Here is a 20,975-nt window from a genome sequence, read left to right as displayed (position 1 = left end):
CTACAGCTCAATCATCACAAGGTGAAAAACATTCCTATTTTGCCACCGCAGCAATTACTAATACATCTTTAATAAAGGAACAGGATTCAGGGTGGGCACGAACAGATCCGAAACACCTTTAATCTTAAAAAACACTAGTTTTGAACAGAAATTGCCTTTGAGTGGGGACGTAAGAGTGTTGTTTGCCTTTTCATGAAGAACAAAAACAAAAAAACTGTTTGAGTTTTGTGTAAAAGACATGACAGGGTTATTATTTTCCTTATTTTGAATGAACCCATGACCAGCAGATCAGATGGGAGTGTGATGATAGATTTGTGATGACAGACTGTGAACAACTCGGCTCACTGACTTGCTGCTACAGAGGAAAAGAGAAAATGGGCCAAATACCAGTGTGAGTCATGTGATCAAAAGCTTTACTTTATCTTATCTTCTTTTTTTTTTCATTTACTCGTTTCGCAGCAGGAGCATAAAATATGGCCGACGGTAATTCTAAATGAATATAGCAATAAAACATAAAAAAACAGGTTTTGTGGCATTGTGCTGCTTTTTATGCAGCTCTGCTACTTGTGTAGGGGATCACTGAAGCCCAGCATTTTTATATGAGATATTACACACACAGTGTTTTCTAAATGTGTGTGTGTGTTTTTAAGGCAGCTAGACGCCTGTCAGGTTTTCATTGCGCGCTGGGACCATACACAGCAGCCACAGTAACAACTGGAGAATGAATTAGATTTATTTTAACGATAAAACAACTTCAAAAAGAATAACACTTTGCTCCTTTTGACTATGTACACCATAATTATGAATAAAAATTTTTACTTAATATAATACTGATAAAAACTGGAAGCATGCAGCTGAGGATCCTCTTGAGTGTGTGTAGATAAAAGCACAACCAGCCACCTCATCCTATCTTTTATTTTATGAGTTTTTCCTAACTTTATGCCAAGAATCTGTGTAAATCTGGTCCCATATGGACTGTTATACATGTTTGTATGCACATCCATGGATAGAGTATGAATGCACCTTCCTGAGTTCTGCCTAGGCAGCATAAATAGATGCTACATCAAGGCATTTGTTCCGAGATGCACAGGAAAGTAGTTTTCCCCGTGTTCAGCAGCTTGAAGTGCTGAAAAAAAAACATGCACTGGGTACATGTGATCTGATACCTGAGATGTTGTCTTCAGTCTACGTTTTCACAACACCTGTTCTTTGTCTGCTTTTCTCTTTATAGAAAAAGGGAAAACCAAAAACGTCTGATCTGATTTGCTTTTTAATCATATCTGCATGTGAAACTCTCCGCAAACACATTCTAAACCACATGCTAATAAATGCATTTTTTGGCCACTTTGACATGTTTTTCTGTGCAAGTTATAAAAAGTTCTTTAACCAATGGAGATGGCTTCCTGAACAGCCTCTGTTTGAAGAGATAGTGTATGTCCTTCTTGACTGATGAGCTAACAACTACATAAGATCAAAGTGTATTGCTGCTGCCTTAAATCAGTTCCGATCTGTTAAATTTTATTTACTAAACATGTATACCACGGTCGGTCTTACTTTTTTATTTTGGCATGTTAAGGTAACCGCAGCCAGATTTGACCCCTGGAGGCACCAGAATAGTTGTATTTAAATGTTTCTGGTGATTGTAAATAGCCATAAAAAGTCCCGTTAAAAACTAATGTCAAATATTAAAAGTAAATCTCTATGAAGATGTTGGGAGTAGTTTCAAGATGGCACCAATCCACTTTTGCCTTGCTTTTTTTTCTTTTCTTTTTTTTTTTGCGTGGAACTAGCCATTAGCTCATTAGTCCTGTTAGCATAATCACCATTTATCTCAACAGAGGCTGTTCAGAAAGTCGTTATTTATAACTTTAACAAGAAACACTAAAAATAGCTGAAATACATGTTCAAGGGCAAACTGAATAAAACCTCTTTTTTTTTTTTTTTACTTTATCTTCTTAAAGCAGAAAACAGTACCCGATACCGATACCGTTTTCCCTTTTTTGAGTTTGACCACATTTTTACTTAACCTTGCGCTGCAAGATGAATTCCTCGTGAGATTTGGACTTTTCCAAACTCAGGAGACTGTAGACTCAACATGGGGCGGGGCTACACAGAGATCTGCCTGCCGCCAGGATACATTTGACTACCCCTCCCTCTGACCCTCCAGCAGTCTGCATCCCTGTAATAAAACTGTAAATGTCAACTTTTTTTATCTTTGTATATTTTTCTTGTTGTATTTTATGTTGTTCTTACCTCAACACGACAACTGGAGGGATTGTGTGTGTGGTTGTGTGTGCTTGTTCGTGCCGCTTTCACTTACACACACAGACACAACGATGTGCATGTGAGTGGTTAGTGTGTGTTTGTCCCGCTTGTGGGACCTTCTCTGATCTCAATCATTATGCACTTGAACAACTTGGCCTGCATGTGGACTGAACTAACTGTGTGGGGATGATACGTTAGAGTTGAATATTGTTAAATATGCATTTTGTGTCCATTTGGAGAAAAAAACTGAACTAAAAGACAAGAAACCTGACTGTAATGTCAAATCTATTTATAGTTGTCTCTGTATTACTGGAGAATCCTGTGTTCAGATGTACTTTGTATATACAATGTTGTACATTACAGAGGTACACTTTTTTTGGTACAATATTGTACAGTAATAGCAATAGTAGTTTAATCAAATAGGCCTTATATATAATTCGGTGTAGTTCATGTAGTAGATCTGTTTTTAATAAACATGGCTTGCTATAAAAGTGTTATTCCGTGTTTTATTGTCCCTTTTTGACAAAAAATATGTTTTATGTAGTAATCATAATTTGACATGACTTACAAGGGAAAGAAATATAAAATTACTCTGCAGTCTCCTCAATGAAGGGAGTGAGACAAACAGAGGGTGGGTGTGATCTTTCATGAGGCCTCTTTCCTGCATCTGGACATGTAGATGTCTGTGGTGGTGGACAGAATGCACCCCACAGTACAGTGGCGTGTCCAGATCTTTTAAAATGGGGTGGCCCAGATGAGGCACAACTTTGTGAATGAGTGGCACCAATGGTTATGCTTTCTTTGTTTTACCCCCAAGCCTTTAGTGGACAATGAAAAGCCTATTTAAAGGTAAATTAGTGTGGTGGCACCTGGGGTGGCCAATCAGATTCCAAGGGTGGCATGTGCTACCCCAGGCCACTCCCTGGACACACCCCTGCCACAGTAATGACTCTGTTCCTGATAAATGACCATTATTCAGTAGGTTGGTTTAAATTTGCTCACGTAGAAAAAGCATAGAAAATGGTACAACAAACCTTGGTCCACTGATTCCACCCCAGCCCTCTGTCAAAAGGATCCTGAATCTTCTCCATTAGTTTTCATCCTTGTCTCCTCCTCCCCCACCCCCCACCCCCGCCACCTTAGTTTGGTGCCATATGGCTCATTTCTATTGGATCAGTAGAGGGGAATGTGTCAAGATCTCTGTGTGTGTACAAGATGTGAAAACCACGGGTGTTGTTGCTGCAACATTCAACAAAATGGGTACATGGCCTAAGTCATGTCTGATAAACAAATAAATAGTCTAACACATATATTTACCAACAGCTCTGAATAATTTTCCACTGAAGTGACTTCTGCAGGCTAGATGAAATGGTTCAGGCCAGTGGACCTCAAACTGGGGTCCCCGAGCCGCCCCTGCTGGATCTTCGTAGGTTAAAATAAGACCGGCTATGCAAATAGGGTCAACAAAGCATGCGCAAACACACAAAAACATGTTTTGTTATCTCTTCGAAGAAAAGGCATTCATGGTAAAAGAGAAAACAAAATGAATGTTTCACAAACGTGAACATCCTAAACCATTTAGGATGTGCTGGTTTTAGTTTTTCTCTTTAGTCCTGACTCTACTTTTTCTTTTTGCTTCGGCTGTACATTGCACCATGTTCTAAAAAACCACAGAACAAAAAAAATTTCTGATACAAAAACTGAAAGTTTGTTTAAAAAAACGAATCAAGGCCACTTTAAAAGGTATTAAACAGAGAATGAAGACACAATACCACAGTGTGGCTTCATGGAACAGCCATCAAAACAACAACCACAGCGATGAAACTAGAATTTCTGAACTTCGGTGAACAACTTTTCTCCACTTTAGTTGCAGAGTCGGAAATTCCCGTGTTTATCCACCATCGTCACCCTACGAGGAACGCCCGCCCCTTTCGAGCCCCGTACTTCCTCCATCTGCCACCGCGGTTCGAGCGTAACACTCCGGCTTCTGCGGTGCTAGACCCCTGGGCACGAGCGACGGCCGCGGTGGATCCGGAGGTAACCTCCGGGTGTCACCTGTTCATTTAGCAGCCATTAAGCCCGGCATGGTGTCACTTACCGCCGCAGACGAACTTCTAAACGTGTCTTGTCTCCAGAAAGCTGACACAGTTGGTACGCGCTAAACCCGCACGAGCCTAAAAAGCACGGGACCTCCAGGTAAGTTAACATCTCTATAGTAGCTTGTTAGTTAAGCTAACTTGTTATTAACCAGCTCAAATTAACCAGCGACACCAACTAACCTTTTCTAACTATTAAGGTAATAGGCTACGTGTTTCTTAAAGTTAGCTAGCTAGTTTAAGGCTGATTTTAGAGCCATTTCTACACAAATATATTCACAGCTGTCAGCTTTTTACTATTTTAAACAGCAGAAAACTAACCAAATAAAAAAGCAATAAAGATACATGTTACAAAACATCAAAGAGAAAAAACTTGTATAAATTTGATTAACTTGTAAAGGAACTATAAAAACCTTTCTACTTCCCTCACCCTCATGTTGTTATTTACAAACCATTATTTAAAAAAAGACTCATGTCAAACTAAACTTTGGTACAACAAAACATTTTACTTAACAGTAATTCATTTGATCGGATCAATAATTTTCATTTGCTTTATTAAAAAAAGAGGCCTTACTTCATTCAAGGTCAAAAACAATCAAATAAAATTAAATGGTTTATATCTTTAACAGACATCTGTATTGAATGCTACCAGAAATGATGATTCTTTGCTATCAGAAATGTCACCACCTCTTTAAAAAATTTCCCTAAAGGTGCAGGAGGCTGGCCCAAGTTCATAAATATCCTCATCTGGGTCAAGAACACTGATTTGCATGGTGCGACCATGAGACATTTTCAGAATATAAGTACAAAATATATTCAGTTTAGTGCCCAAGCATTTTATGATCTGCAGGTTGACCTTTGAATCAAGGTTATGTCAGGTCGTACTTTTCCAGTCCAGTTCCTGACATTACACAGGTTACTGAAACAAACCAGCTAAATTATCACTAACTAACCTACAAGACCAAACGTCAGTTCTACTGAATGTTTATTTTTCTCTGTTCCTCTCCAGGATGTCGGTGATAACAGCCAGTACGACTCACTATCTGTGGTCTTTACAAGATGTCCTGGGTCAAGGAGCCACAGCTAGTGTCTTTAAGGCACGCAACAAGGTAGCGACTCCCAGGAAACCGAATCTGTGTGTTTCGTTTGTCGTCTCAGAGGCTTTGGTCTTGTTTCTAGCTCAGCAGTAACATCAAAGATCAGAAGAAAGCTGTGGTTCCAGTGATGTGGCGTGCTGCTGACGCTCTCCTGTGAAGCTGTGATGTCTGATATGAAATGTGTGTTCATGCAGAAATCAGGTGAGCTGGTCGCTGTCAAAGTGTTCAACATCCAGAGCTACCACCGCCCCCAGGATGTCCAAATGAGAGAGTTTGAGATGCTCAGGAAGCTCAACCACAGCAACATTGTCAGACTGTTTGCTGTTGAGGAGGTAACGTAACCATCACAGTGAGAAACACTATGATCTTTGTTCTGGTCTCATTTATTCCCCCATTTCCTCAAAGTGGATATTTATTAAAAACCCTCTGTTTGTCTCTAAACAGCTGCCGTCCAAGGAGAAGGTTCTAGTGATGGAATATTGCTCCGGAGGGAACCTGCTCAGCCTGCTCGAGGATCCAGAAAATGCCTTTGGCTTGCAAGAAACTGAGTTCCTCACTGTTTTGCAGTGCATCGGTGAGTAGGCAAATGGTGCGCTCTAGTTTAACGTATTTCTATTTCTGAGCTAGCAGTCACCCTTCATTGTGTTCTCTACAGTGCAGGGAATGAATCACCTGAGGGAAAACGGCGTGGTGCATCGGGATATTAAGCCAGGGAACATCATGCGGCAAGTTGGAGACGATGGGAAATCGGTTTACAAGCTGACGGACTTCGGAGCAGCAAGGGAGCTGGACGATGACGAGAAGTTTATGTCTATTTATGGGACTGAAGAGTATCTGGTAGGATTATAATCCAGTGAACAAGCTCACATGTTTGCTGCCCACTGACTGTGCTGTCAGATTATTTTCTGACCAAAGCAGATAAGCCACTGAAGCCGTAAGCAAAAGTTCTGAAGGATTTGTGAAAAGTTACATTAGTACAGAAAAGATGTTTGTATGAAATATTTAAAACACATAAAATTTTCGGCTGCATGGCGGTGCAGCGGCTAGCACTGTTACCTTGCTGCGAGAAAGTGGCTGGTTCGAATTCCGGCTGCAGCCTTCCTGCATGCCTGGCATTTCCCTGGGTATTCCAGTTTCCTCCTGCAGACCAAAACATGCATGTTTGGTGGACAAAGCCATTACTCTGTGTCCCTGTGATGGGCTGCTGGAGTTAGACACCAGCCCCCCCTCCTCATCGATAGTTAAGCTGGTCTAAAACATCGTAGGCTCTGTTTAGAGTCAGCATGGCCTTCTCTGGTCGGTTCAAAGATGGACGCCATCATGTTGCAGCAACAGTGTTTTTAGATTAAAACCACAGCATCTATTTTATGAAGTTGCGAGTTTGTGTCATTTGTTAAATCTTTTATTTAGCTTTTGTGCTTGCAGCCTTTTTGTGACAGTTCCTTTTACTGTCCCTCGTTTGATCTAAACTTAATTTTACTCGTTGCATTTGGTATTTCTAATTACAGAGCAGCAGCTGCTTGTAGATGAATCTGTTTCAAATAAACGTTATAATCCCCAAACTCAAGTTACGTAGAAAAAATAAAAGAACGGGTCGGGTCGTTTGGTGGTAAATCGAGTAAACGTGAGGCGTTACATACTGTGTGTTCCCAGCACCCTGACATGTATGAGCGGGCCGTGCTGCGTAAGCCTCATCAGAAAACCTACGGAGTGAGTGTTGACCTGTGGAGCATCGGGGTGACCCTGTACCACTCCGCCACCGGGAGTCTTCCCTTCACACCATTCGAAGGACCTCGCAAGAACAAGCTCATCATGTAAGATAAACACCTGGACGAAGCGTTGCTGGCAGGTGTGCGTTTCAGTGCTAAAATGCTGAAATCCTATTTTATTTGTTTGTTTTTTGCATGCAGGTACAAGATAACAACAGAGAAGCCAATGGGGGCGATAGGCGGCTTACAGCGGGTGGAAGGTGGACCTATAGAGTGGAGTTACCACCTACCTCACAGCTGCCAACTCTCACAGTATGTCATCCAATAAAAATACTCCAAAGGGATGATTCAACCCAAACAAGTGACTGGTGCACCTCCTTTGTTCCAGAGGTCTGAAGGCTCTGGTGGTCCCAGTACTCGCAGGCATAATGGAAGCTGACCAGGAGAGGTGTTGGGGTTTTGACCAGTTCTTTACAGCGACAGCGGACATCTTACAGCGGCAGCCGGTTCACCTCTTTTCCCTGCAGCAGGCCGTGGCTCACTGTATTTACATCCACCACTACAACACGTATGTCCACCCAGACCCGTCCGTGCACACACTTCCTGATCCAAATCATCTCATTAAGAACAGGTTTATGATAAGTCTTGCTAATTATGACAGACCTTAGCTGACATTTCTTCTGTCCACAGAAGAGACTGTAGTAGTTTTAATGAGCTTAGGAGAGAGAGTCTGTGCAGATCTCTGTAATCCTAATAATCCCAAACTGTTTGCACAAAAGCTTTTCCTCTCTGTTAATTAATGCCTTGCAGAAAAAATTAATAATGCAAGCCTACATGGTCTTCTAATGTGAGAGTCATGATCTGGTGCTGAATAAGTGGCATGAATATTTTAGTTAACACGTAGAGCTGTTTAGGGAGGCGGTAATCCCGCAAGGAGCCCAAGTCACGCCCACCTACTTCCAGACCGTGTGTCCACTACTGCCAAAAAGCAAAAATGACTGGGAGTCTATGAAAGGATCGAGTTATTTCCTGATCCTGTTTGATTAGTGCTATTGGTCTCACATACGATGTCTGTGAACTTTAAAGACACATTTTAAAGCCAAGAAAGAGCTTATATTTTTCAGGCAGAAAAGGTTATTTTAGGTTTTGTGGAAAAAGATGTGAGGTACTCCCAACCGCTCGTCTCACCACGTTTACATCATCGAACCAGAAACAGAGAAGGAAAGTGGCTGCACGAGCCTTAAACGCCAAGAAAACCACTATAAATCTGAACATGCTACGCTGGGGAGAATCATGTCAAATGTGTGATGTCTGATTTGTAGCCTTTTAGTTACCAATATTTTATACAATAAAGAAATGTGTTTATTGTTTTTGGTCATAAAATGAAGGGCAGTCTTGTTATGATGCAATAAGTCAGAAGTCAGCTTTGAATTGTGAAGAGAGGACCGAGAGGCAGGGAACGGGCCGATAGAGGTAACAATAACTGGTACTGTTACGAAAAGGCTCTGCACACGTACAACGGGGCTAACGGGAAAGCTGGGCGGCCCAGAAACCTCTGCAACAATAATCTGGTAGACAACGACCGCGTAGAGGAGGCAGAAGGTAATGATGACTGAAGAAAACAGCGAATTCTAAAGTTTAATCTATGAAGAACAACCCCAAACTGAACCAGGAGACAGGCCAAACATCAGACCAACTTCAACCTATGCAATGAGGAACATTCTGGTCAAAATGACTCATGACTAAACCACACCGGGGTTTCTCTCTTCAAAATGTTTTTAACCTAAAAAAAAACCACCATGGCTGCCACGACTCTGGGTAATCCGTTACAGATTTGATGGTTTTTACTTTTTTTTACTGCACTTATGGCTCAAGATGTCCTCCCTCTGGTCCACCAGAGTGTCGATGTTCTTTGAAGAGGTGGCGTCTCAGACGGGCGTGGGCATACAGCAGCAGCGCCTCATGTACCTGGGACATGACCTGCCCCTGGAGGGCAACATGAAGGTGGTCAACCTTCCAAGTACGTCGCAGACTCAGCCTCTCATTCTGCTCAGCCCTCCTGCTGGAGCCAACGCCGGTCTGCCCTTCAGGGAACGTGAGACAGGCAGACACCTGGGATGCCTTTACTAACTCTTGTTTTTGGTTTCACACAAAGCTTTATTTAGGATTCTCTCTTCCCTTTGCAGCCGAGACTTCTCCTGTTCCACCCAGGTTTGATTTGGTGGCAGACTACAGTTTCTCCAAGGTACTGCTGCTTTGCTCATACTTCTGTTTACTCCACCAGGATCTACTTTTTACTTCATCTTCATATAAGCTAGATTTACCATTAACCTTCAACGCTCGTGCATTCTCCAGTAAAGCTCTCTTTGCCTTTAGGCGACAGTCGGTGTGGTCCACCAGTACAAGAGGATTGTGCAGATGCTTCACACACACAGAGAGCTGCTGCTGCAGGGATTTTACACTTACATGTGAGACAAATGTTCAATAAAACAAAGATCAGTGCCACGTTACAACAAGGCTCCCCTTAAAAACGGATAATAAATGTGTTTAAAATCATTTCGTAAATGTTAACTAACTCATTTATTAGGGGAGTCTCATTTTAAAGTGTTACTCAAAGATCATGCGTTAGTCTGAGGGGTTCTTCTTCTAGGATGAAGTTACATCAGGAGTGCAGAGAAGCTATTCACAGGATTGCAATGATCGCAATGAGACTGCAGTCCTGCCTCATTGCACAGCACAGAGTTTCTAAACTGTGAGTGTTTCGCCCCGTATCTGTAGAAGTTCTAGTGAGTGTTTGATTTATGATTCACCTTTTCTGTGTCTTCTTTGTCTCCTAGAGCTCCTTACTCCTCCGAAGGTCCAACACTGGCTAATAATGGTCAAAAGCTGCAGCTGGTGAGATCAGCACTCGAGTCAAAGCTGTTGGGTTTCTAAAATTACTCACATACTGCAGTCATGTTAACACATAGATTTCATTCATTTATAATTGAATGTTTACTAAATTAGATCAAATTAAACATGAAATGAAACGACAGTCAGGCAGAAGCTGAGTCCTCGCTAAAGATTCAACAACATTCTTTTTTTTTTTTTTTTTTACTTTTCAGGAAATTTTGTTCCAACGATAATTTCCTAAAATCTGTTTAGATTTAAACCTGATGCAGTCTACATTATTAAAGTGATACTTTTTGGGGTTTGCATAAACATTTTCACGACATTTGAACAGTTATTGTTGTTCTTTCTAAAAGAAACAAGACAGCTTCACTAAATATACCAAAATAAAACTGACTGATGAATCTTGAGTGAAACACTTTAGAAAGTATTGTGGAAAGCCCATAAAGACCCTTTCGTACATCTCTTCTGTGGTTTCACTGTGATAAAGCCACGCTGCAGCTCGCTGCATGCATGTTTGCACTCTTAATCAAAATTGTATTTATTAAGCATTGCTCAAGGCGCTGAACAACAATAAAAACACAGAAACCTAAAAGCAGCAAATGAAAGTGCATAGTTATCACCACGGTGACATCGGTTCCCAACAAAAGCCAATCAGAACAAGTGGTGTTTCAGTTTAGCCTCAAACAAAGAGAGGTCCCTTATGGAGCACATGTCTAGTGACAGACCATTCTGGAGCTTTTTTTTTTCCCGCCACTGAGAAAGCTCCACCCCTCACTGTTTGAATCTAGATCTTGGGACCACCAGTAGGTGCTGGAAGAGCGGAACGCTCTGTTTGGCTGATGAGGGGTCAGCAGGTCACTCGGATAACAAGCAGCAAAACTCAGCAACAAATGAATTGTAATATTTAGGGTTGGGTGATGGGACAAATTATTCGACCAGCTGAGCTGAGAAGAAGAAGAAGAAGAAAATATCATTTCTATAGTGCCTCTGAAGGTAAAAATCACGAGGCGCTTCACAAAAACAAAAAATGTAAAATTATAAAAAAGCATTTAGAAAATGTTTAAAAATATATTTAAAATGAGCAAAAAGAGACAATTGTGATAAAAAAATGTTAAGAAAGAGAGAGAGTGAATAGGAAAGAGGGAAATCAGTGGATCCTGAGGAAGGTGGAATAGGTGGGGAGAGCAGAACAAGGAGAGGGTGATGAAAGTCACACCAAAGCCAGCTTGAACAAGTGAGTCTTCAGCTGCTTTTTAAAGGAGACCACTGAGTCCACTGATCTCAGGCTCAGGAGGAGAGAGTTCCAGAGTCTGGGGGGCCACAGCAGCAAATGATCTGTCACCTTTGACCTTCAGCCTGGTGCGCTGCACAACCAGTAGGCTTTGATCACTGGACCTCAGGGACCTGCTGGGGGTGTAGGGACTAAGAAGATCACCAATGTATGATGGTGCTTGTCCATGTAAGGTCCTGTAGACCAGAACCAGGATCTTGAAATGAACCCTGAAGTTGAATGGCAGCCAGTGAAGCTGGAGGAGAAGCGGGGTGATGTGGGTGTGTTTGGAGGACTTGGTCAGAAGCCGAGCACAGGCATTCTGAACCACCTGTAGCCGTTACGATTGTTTCTACCAGAGGCAATTTGTTTATTTGTTTGGTAAAAGCATCACGATTATGTTTATTTCTGTTTTGAAACATCAAAGTGCATTTTTAGATGTGTAACAACCCGCGGTGGTGCCCTCATCCAGACTCTTAAGAACCAGGGTTATAGATCAGACATTATAAGTTGCAGTCAGATTACAAGAAGTAAACTTTAATGAAGGATAATCATCTTCTTGCCACGTAAATATTTCGGGATTGAAACTGAAAGGAATCTGTGGCTGCTGTACTTTCAGGTTCATGAGCACCTGCCTGTGTACACAGCTGGAATCCAGGACTTCCACAATCGACTGGAGCGCCTGCAGATCGAACAGGCCAAGCTGGCAGACACTCTGGCCAATGACAAGAGGTGCTGTTGGAAGCCTTCAGAATCAACAAGGAGTCACTGTTTTTGATCTCTCACCCGTTTCCTCCTCAGCCGTCAGAGGATGGAGATGCTGCTGCAGAAGATCACCGCGATCCATCAGCATTATCGAAAAGACAGAATGACGGGCAGTAAGGGAGCTTCTCTTGTTTGAGCCCACAAATGTTTGGTGTCAGTAGTGTGATTGGCCTTGTTTACTCTCTTCTCTTTTCCAGAGTTGGCTTATAACGATGAGCAAATCCACAAGTTTGAGAAGTGAGTTGGAGCCTTTAGCTGACAGATTCATGTGTCCCTGAGTGTGAAGCATCACAACTCCTGTGTCTCCTCTTCAGGATCCACCTGTCCTCCCACATCAAGAAAGTCAAGTCTGTCTTCAGAGAAGAGTGTGTGCAGAGATATAAGGAGCTGCTGGCCTCGACCAGGGCATGGAGCAGGTCAGAACAGGAGCTAATTACCCTAAAATGAACAGATTTACAGGATTTACCGTTATCACTATTGTTTTAGTTTTTATTCCAAGGTTGCTCGTTTTCGTTGTTTTCATTTTGTGGTTAAACATACTTATTGTATAAATAAACATTTTATGGTTTTAAAGTGTTTTAAGTTAAATTGTAGGTTTTCGTGCATTTGCAGAGTTTAAACATTAGCTTAAACTTCATTTATAATCATTCAGTTAAAATACGAGCCGCTGGAAGGACGAAGCATTTTTAATTGTTACTTTCATTTCTGATTGCAGCACAATGATGGAAATAGAGACCAGGCTACAGGACCTCGGCTCTTTCTCCACCGGCTTGTTGGCAGACTTGGAAATGAATGAGCAGCACCAAAATCAGGTAAACAAATTATTATCTTCATCTTTTTCATGATTTTTCTTGTTTTCTCATCCCAGAAGCTCTGACGCATCATTCTCACAGTCCAGATGTGGACCAAACAGCACAGCATCTGTATCCATGCCTGTTAATGACATCAGTGCTATGGTGCAATATTTTCTACATTCAAAACATATTTTTTCACCCTCAGTCTGTAATTTATTGTGTAAAATGAAGCTATCCTGTTATTATTGTTTCAACGGTCTGAGAGTCAGGCGTAACCATGGCACAGGCAACACATGGATACAGCTGCAGGCCTGTGTGGTCCTGTAGGAGAGGAGTGAGAGGGAGAGACTAAAGCTGTTACCTCGTTTGTTGTTTTGGACCTTTGACTGTGTCTAGAAATCAGATTTATAACTTTGAGAATGGAGCTTTAGATGCAGGGTTTGAAATAAAAATGATTGTTTGTGGCGCAGCTTTTACATTTTTTAGCAGTCAGATTTTCCGACAGGACTTTAAATGACCAAATAGTTATTTTTATAGACACTCACGCCCGAAGCAATATCTTCAGAAATAGGGAAAGGTAGAAAAGGACTCAGTAAAGGACCAGAGTAGATGAGCTGCCGTTATTAAATGCAAAAAGTTAATTGGGAAAAAAAAAAAAGTTTTTATATCAAAAATGTGTTGAGCCACAAGAGGAATCCTTTTTAATAATAGGGATGTCATTTAGAGGCTAACAGTAAAACACACGAGGACACATTTAGGTTTAGACAGAAGTTAACAGCTGGATGTGGAGAAAATTTGAATGGAATAGGTACGTCACCCATCACATAAGTAGCAGGATATTCAGGTGGTGCTGGAGGACTTGTGGAGAAGTGAGCGACTTCTCTCAGAGCTTCCATCTGCTCTGGAAAAATGTAGAGAAATAAAAGTATCTTGAGGACTGAAACACATTTGGCCCCAATGCTGTGTGTTCTAGTACAGAGAAGTATAATCAGTAAACTAAACTTTTGTGAAGAGAGCGATCACAGAAGCAACAACCTTCTGACATCATGATAAAAAGTGGATATTATGGGAAAATCAACAGCAAGACTGTAATTAAAAGCAGATAATATTGAATAGGGCTGGGTGATATGGCCTAAAATCAATATCACGATATATTGAGGATTTCACCTCGATAACGATAAATGAACGATAACTACAAGTTGTCCACTAGATGGGGCTGTCACATGTATTACGTTGAGTCACATTTTTACGTGACTCAAGGTGGTGCAGCTTATTAAAGGGACATGAAAGTTGCCAACCTACACACATCTTTTCCTTTTTTATTATCAAATTTTTTGAGATGGGAAAATTGATGGCTGCGCAGTGGCGCAGTGGTTAGAGCTGTTGCCTTGCAGCAAGAAGGTCCTGGGTTCGCTTCCCGGCCTGGGATCTTTCTGCATGGAGTTTGCATGTTCTCCCTGTGCATGCGTGGGTTCTCTCCGGGTACTCCGGCTTCCTCCCACAGTCCAAAAACATGACTGTTAGGTTAATTGGTCTGTCTAAATTGTCCTTAGGTGTGTGTGCCTGATTGTTTGTCCTGTGTGTCTCTGTGTTGCCCTGCGATGGACTGGCTCTCTGTCCAGGGTGTACCCCGCCTGATTGCCCGTAGACAGCTGGAGATAGGCACCAGCCCCCATCCCCCCGACCCTGCGTGGACAAAGCGGGTTCATAAAATGGATGGATGGAAAAATTTATCTCTAAGAGTCAGAAATTTTGATAACGATAAGTTTTTAATTTATTGCCCAGCCCTAATGTTGAAGTAAGGTGGAAACCAACGACAAAGTTGATGGCAGAGCCATGACAGCTTTAAAGGTGTGGAACACTGAAAACCCCTTTGTTATGATTATTTCTAATTATAATTAGTCAATTAGGTTTTCATGCGGAACATGAAAATAGTCTCCTACACCTATCTCCTGCATTAGCTTCTGAAAGAAAACAGACGGTGAAACTCCAGGATTAGAAAATCCTGACAGATCTACGTCACACTGTCACTTAACACTCATGGACTCGCTCATCTTGACCCACAACGGGGAAGGCTGTTGTTGGTTTAGCGTCCAGGAAACAGCAGAGAATGTTCCGGCTAGTAGAAGCTAACCACTAGCATTAGCAACTCCACTACATGGCAGAACTCCTCCATGCTTGTGTTATTTGATAAATCATCAGTGGTAGAGTCACGTTGCTGTTATCCAGTCTGGGGCGAGATGTCTGAATATCAGGAAATAAGACTTCAAAACCTGCCATCAGCTGTGATGTGGGTCACTGCTAGTTCCTGGAAATGGTGCACCGGCATATTTTTCCTCCCTGATGCATTCATTCCTACTAGAGACTAGTGATGTGTCGGTCGCGAACGAACCGGCTCTAAAGGCCGGCTCTATGAAGTGAACGACGGGAGCCGGCTTGTCATTGGGAGCCCCCCCCCCCCCACCCACACACACACAGAAGAGCACATGCGGGCGGAGGGAAACGAGAGGGAATGAGGAGGAAAAAGGCGAGCGAGAGAGGAGAGTGCGACGAAGACGATGAGAAAATGGGCGACAGCAGTCGGAAAGTTGAGATTTCTTAAAAGTGTTCGGTTAATAAATTCATATAAATGATAAATATTTCATATATTGCATATTTTTTTACATGAGTAAATCATTTTACATATAATTTTGCATTATTTTTGGTGATAAATATACTTTCGCAACAGAAAATCTGAGGAGCCACTTGGGAGCCGAAAGAACCGGCTCTCTAAAAAGAGCCGGAATTCCCATCACTACGAGAGACCACTGCATTGATTAAACGAGTAAACCAAACCTTTAAAATGTTTTTTTTTATTTCCTTTTTATCTCAAATTTGTTTTCAAGGGGTGTGGTTTAGTTTTAAATGTTATCTGGGTGGTTTAAGCCCAGAGTAGTGGAGAAATGATAGTGTCTGTATGATATAGAGCAAAGAAATGGAGAAAAGGGATAACTTGGTGGGAAATGAGGGGGAACGCCATCAAGAACGCTGTAACTAACAGGCATGAGTGAAAATATAAAGGTCTAAAAAGAAAGCAAAGCTCCAGAACCCTGCTCTAATGTCTCGTGTTGACCTTGTCAGGCTATGGGCAGAGTCCTGCACACGCTACAGTCTGAGAGAGCTGAACAACAGCCAGGGATCACGCCAAAGGACAGGGAGCAGATGGTGTCCAGGTGTGTCTGTGCTTGTTGTCACGTCATGTGGTTCTCACGTAGAGCAGTAGGTGTGATTTAATGCTTTTTGTGTTGTTGAGGCTTTCTCCAAAGACTGGCCTTCGTGTCAAAGTCATAATAAGGATAAGTGTAGGATTGTGTGAATGTGTAAAACATGGAGGCAGTTGCCTGAGAACAGATCTTTTTTGTGTTAGGATGCACCATTTGAGGGAGGAGATGGAGCTTTTGGTGAGGGAGCTTCAGTGCAACAACAACATTATTGAGAGGTCAGTTCTTGCTGTCTTTAACGTGTTTAACATCCAAACTCTTCTGATGATGATTGTTCTGGTCCAGTAGTCTGGGAGCAGTGAACTCTTCTGCAGCTCTGGATCCAAACCCAGCCAGGCCCTCCACGCTGTGACATGGCTCCACCTGCATCGCCTCATTTTAACAGCCTCTGCTGCGCGGCGGACCGGTTCTCTAGATGGATGGAGGCTGTTATAAAAAGAGGAAGCTATTTCAAACAATCAATAAAATGTGAATCTCTGATTAAATGTCGGATGCACAGAGATGTGGGATAGGCCGCAGATGGATGTTTAGTGTGTGTGCTGATACCAACCTCGTTAATGTGTGTGATTGTATTTTTAATAGGCTGCCATGGTGACAGACTGTAGATGAAACAGCCAATGCCCAGTCAGCTGGTTTACTGGCTGCATTTCCTGTTTCTGCCCACTTAAGAAGCACTTGGGAATTTAACATATGGCCTCTATGAGAGCGTTTCGTAGCCTGATTAGGATTTTTGTTTGTGTAAATCAGATTTTCATGTTGGTGTGTTGATCTGTGTTTAGAAAATCATGATCTGTGCCGTCCTGACGGCAGTTTCCAACCATCACATCTGTCAGGATCTGTGTAAGGCAGACGACAGAGATTTTAAAAGGTGAAAATCAAATAAAATATTTATTGTCTTCGTCTTTCCAACTGTTTCAGATTTTCCACTTTTTCTGGTTTATTTGACTAATAAATTAGTAAAGAGTGAATATACACATTCTGTTTTAATATTCCTTTTTGTGTTTTTGATAAGTCATGTTTTTTTTTTCGTTTTCATTGGGAGTTATACCAACATGTAATTCCCCTCCATCAATGGTGAAGATGACCACTATTAGGGAAAGTCCGTTGGCGCCACAGTTCCTTAGAACACCAAAAACAGAAGTGCATGGGATGGCACACTTCAGTGAAAATATACCAAAAAACATTTAAAAATATCACGTGGTGTGGTCTGACCTTTGGGGAAAATAGTCCCCCCCCCCCTTTTTTTTTTAAACTAGCATAAGCTGATGTTGATTTCAGAAAGTGAGTGTAGGAGGAGTGTGTGTGCTGGGGGGGGGGGGGGGGGGGGGGGCTAAGGAGGCTGTAATGAACTGCTCATATGACGCGTTTGTCACTGGAAAATTACAAACACTTTCTAGCCCACACACATTATGTTTTAGTTCTGTTTTACATTAAGATAATATTCAAATAAAAACAAAAGTATTCACTCTTTTCAAGTTTATCTTGACTATTTAAAGAGAAAATATTTTTTAATCTAACATTTTATGTGTTTATGATTATTTTATCTGACTTGTTGTGAATTGCCCTTGGGTGTCTTGAAAGGCGCTTTTATAAATAAAACGTGTTATTATTTAACTGTAATTTTCTTTCATTACAAACTGTTTAGTTTTAACCTTCTGATGATACAGGAAGACCATTTAGTGCTCTGGATGAACCTTGGCTGGTGGGACAGCGCGCGCGCCCATCAGTGCGCCAGGAGCGCGCTCACGGCATTTAAAGCTGTTGGTACTTTGCGTCACGACGCGTTTGTCACTGGCGGGAGTTGAGTTTATAATCGAGGCACGGAGTCAAAACACGCATTTCTTCACACTCCGACCCGCCGAACACACAACCATTCAAGGCGAACGCGACAATGGCGTCTGTGAGCGTGGTGGGCCAGCAGCCCGGTCCGCACAGGCTGGACTCGGAACCGCCGGTGCTGCTCTTCAAACTCTCCGGCACCAAGACGAAAATCACCCTGCCGAGGAAGTCGTCCTGGGAGAAGATGATGTTCACCAGGAGCGGCGATGACCTGGAGCCGGTTAGGACCGAGGAGGCTCCTGGACCAGCCGGAGGAAGAGGGAAGAGAATGCCCAGGGAGGGATGCGGGGCCCCGGTTGCCTTTGATGCGCCACGTAGCCCGCACCCGGAGGACAGCGGCGGCGGCAGGTCACAGAATGGGCACGTCGATGGCTACAGCCACAAATATGACTCAAGTCGGCGGGGGGGCTCTCTGAAGGAGAACGCCATACTGACTCCAAGCGGGAACAAACGGTCACTCCGGCACCGGGACTCTCTGAGACGGAGCTGTCGGAGTGGACACACCGGTCACCAGAGCGTCTCCTCCGATGTGGTTTCCCCCCCGGAGAGCGGCGGTCTGCCGCTGGAGCGGCTCACACAGAGCAGGACAGGGATCGTGAAGCTGGCCCGGACCGAACCTCACCGCACCGAGGCCTGGTCCATCTTTCCGCAAGAGATGGATCCACGTGTGAGGACTGAAAGGGGCGAGGGTCACCGCTTCGAGAGCCAGCCGGTGAACCAGGACTGGTGTGATGTCTGCAGCCGGGAGATCAGCGCGCAGGTGGTCAAGTGTCAGAGTGAGTCAGGCTGAGAGAAAACTCCTCCAGAACATGCATTAGTGTACGGTTCTGATTCATTTAGTATATGAACACACACACACACACACACACACACACACACACACACACACACACACACACACACACACACACACACACACACACACACACACTAAAATGGGGACTTTGAGAGCGAGCCAGTGCTGCAGAAGGACATTTCTAATCGCTTTGTCCACGGATCCAGCCATATAAGCCCGTTATATCGCTCTTTCGACTTTGCCTCACAGACTTAACACGCAAGTAAAGTAGAAAAGATGGTGAATTTATGATGCTGCAGTGGTGAAACGCTGCAAGGACCTGCAGGTAACAGAGAAAAAGAGTCCCGATGTATCTGAGATGTGTGATTTGGCCATTAAGTGACTAAATTAGGCTTTTATTTTGTCAATCAAGACAAAAAAAACTTTAAATTTTATTTAGAAAAAGTCAGGAAACTCCAATCAAATGTAGACACAGATGTTGGTGTTGATCACCCCTAAAGAAGCCCACTCAGAGTGAGGGAAACCCCTGATTTCATGAGTCAGTCTTTCAGGGTTGTTCTCCTCCCACCTGCATTGGTGTTTACAGCTTTAATTTGTGTTGACATGTACACACACACACACACACACAGACGACCTGAAGAGCCTTTGTGGGTTTATTTGTGCACATACTGTACATCCAGTGTGTGTGTGAGTGTGTGTTCATGCTGAGCTAGCATTGTGTCAGCAGCACTCTGTCATGAGGAGGGTGGGATGAACCAAAGGACTGAAGGCGATGAAAGGAGTGAGGAGGGAAAGGGGAACTGATAAGGAATGGGAACACTTAAAGGATAATCCCTTTCAATCCCTCAACTGGGACACTTTCATCGGAGAATAGATGACACGTAGCTTGGTTTGATGTAAAACTGCAGGCAGGCTGAGAGAAAGATCTAATGTGAACAAAGGAGTTGGTCCGGCTCTGCAGAGCTGTCTGATTTAGTGTGCTGTTGGCGAGAGCTCGCTGGAGCGAGATTACTGAAGCAATAATCCCTCCACACACACACACACACACACACACACACACACACACACACACACACATACACACACACACACACACACACACACACACACAGGTTTTCACAACCCTAGAACTTCACTTGTGTTTTCCTTTCTCTTTCTCTCTCTCTCTCTCTCTCTCTCTCTCTCTCTCTCTCTCTCTCTCTCTCTCTCTCTCTCTCTCTCTCTCTCTCTCTCTCTCTCTCTCTCTAGCTTCTCTTTTTCTGGCCTGCAGCCTGGACGCTTCTCCTCTCTTTCCTCTAAGCATCCCTGGTGAACCTCGTGCACGGTCACGAGGGTAAACCACACAGTACACAGTGAGGCATTTTAAGGTATTTTAGGGGAAAAGAGAAACAAGCGAAACTGCCGAAATAGAAGAACACGTTATCGTCTCTCAACTACACCCTGGAAATGACAGGGAATATGAGACGGAAACAAATGAGCGTCTTTTTGTTTTGTTGCTTTGCTGCATTTCCTCTCATTTATTGCCCTCTCTCAGCCTGCTGCGCCTTTGTTGCGTAGGAATCCTGTAGAAACGGCGACGCAGCAGCTTGTCCCTCTGGGACTGTTGTGGCCTTGCCCTGCAGAGGAATCTGTCAGTCAGCTCCCAGTCTCGTCGTCCTCTGGCTTTCAACTACATCTGTGGGTTTCTTTTTTCTCTCTCATTTAGTTTCTGTCTTTATTCCTCTTCTTGGCAGCTAAATCATAGAGTCATGTGATAAAACATCCCAACTCAGCATGTACAAAGACGCTGCAGGAATATCTGAGCCATGTGTAGAGTCAGACTGTTACTGGGCAATAATCTTGTTCTGTTTTGCTGATTTAATAGGGGATGATATGAAAACACACACGTCACGGAGGGGAGCTTCTTAATCCCAGCTCTGAGTGTCTCCTGTCTGGGATTACATCCCAGCAGTGGAGTAATTGGGATTACATACAGAGTCAGATGTCAGATTAATATGCAATTAAATGGTTTCAGGGACACATGCTGTTGTGGATCTGGTGCTCTGACTTACTGGATTAAGCAGCCTCATTTATACAGTCTCGGATAAAACAGCAAGACATGTCTGTGTGTAATCTGAGTTTAACGGGTTGCTCTTTTAACCCTGTGTTTAACTCCAAGGCAGCAGATTAATTCTGCTAATAACAGACGTTTA

The 20,975-nt window shown here is 42.9% G+C and overlaps 2 protein-coding genes across 3 annotated transcripts in view; both read left to right on the top strand.

The window, feature by feature from the left end:
• The first annotated feature begins 4,235 nt into the window (after window positions 1–4,235).
• Window positions 4,236–17,124, top strand: ikbke (inhibitor of nuclear factor kappa B kinase subunit epsilon). 2 transcript variants are annotated; one of them, XM_015959575.3, is made up of 21 exons: window positions 4,236–4,461; window positions 5,371–5,470; window positions 5,653–5,790; window positions 5,903–6,032; window positions 6,114–6,295; window positions 7,112–7,272; window positions 7,369–7,479; window positions 7,556–7,735; window positions 9,066–9,262; window positions 9,354–9,412; window positions 9,544–9,635; window positions 9,818–9,919; window positions 10,005–10,062; window positions 11,949–12,061; window positions 12,131–12,207; window positions 12,292–12,331; window positions 12,409–12,510; window positions 12,810–12,906; window positions 16,009–16,100; window positions 16,295–16,366; window positions 16,437–17,124. In XM_015959575.3, the coding sequence occupies exons 2-21, from the start codon at window positions 5,372–5,374 to the stop codon at window positions 16,498–16,500; spliced, it is 2,166 nt and encodes a 721-aa protein (XP_015815061.3). In that variant the 5' UTR covers window positions 4,236–4,461; window position 5,371; the 3' UTR covers window positions 16,501–17,124. The 2 variants fall into 2 exon arrangements, with proteins under 2 accessions (XP_015815061.3, XP_015815060.3); XM_015959574.3 differs by having other exon boundaries at window positions 16,434–16,731.
• Window positions 17,125–17,910: 786 nt separating this feature from the next.
• The window catches only part of rassf5 (Ras association domain family member 5), a 43,590-nt gene continuing 40,525 nt past the window's right edge, over window positions 17,911–20,975 (top strand). The window contains exon 1 of the mRNA XM_015959576.3: window positions 17,911–18,763. Within this exon, the coding sequence (XP_015815062.3) occupies window positions 18,040–18,763 (724 nt within the window). The 5' untranslated portion in view covers window positions 17,911–18,039. The remainder of the gene's footprint in view (window positions 18,764–20,975) is intronic.

The sequence above is a fragment of the Nothobranchius furzeri genome, chromosome 3 (assembly GCF_043380555.1).
Source record: "Nothobranchius furzeri strain GRZ-AD chromosome 3, NfurGRZ-RIMD1, whole genome shotgun sequence".
NCBI classification, from domain to species: domain Eukaryota; kingdom Metazoa; phylum Chordata; class Actinopteri; order Cyprinodontiformes; family Nothobranchiidae; genus Nothobranchius; species Nothobranchius furzeri.
The sequence above is the reverse complement of the archived record's forward strand: the minus strand, read 5'-3'. Positions and strand labels throughout refer to the sequence as shown.

What these genes read in the sequence shown, in the direction of transcription:
- ikbke (XM_015959574.3), top strand. Translation starts at nt 5,372, where the DNA reads ATGTCGGTGATAACAGCCAGTACGACTCACTATCTGTGGTCTTTACAA. An exon ending in ATGAGCAGCACCAAAATCAG is followed by an intron (nt 12,907 to 16,008) that starts GTAAACAAATTA and finishes TGACCTTGTCAG; the next exon opens with GCTATGGGCAGAGTCCTGCA. An exon ending in AGGGAGCAGATGGTGTCCAG is followed by an intron (nt 16,101 to 16,294) that starts GTGTGTCTGTGC and finishes TTTTTGTGTTAG; the next exon opens with GATGCACCATTTGAGGGAGG.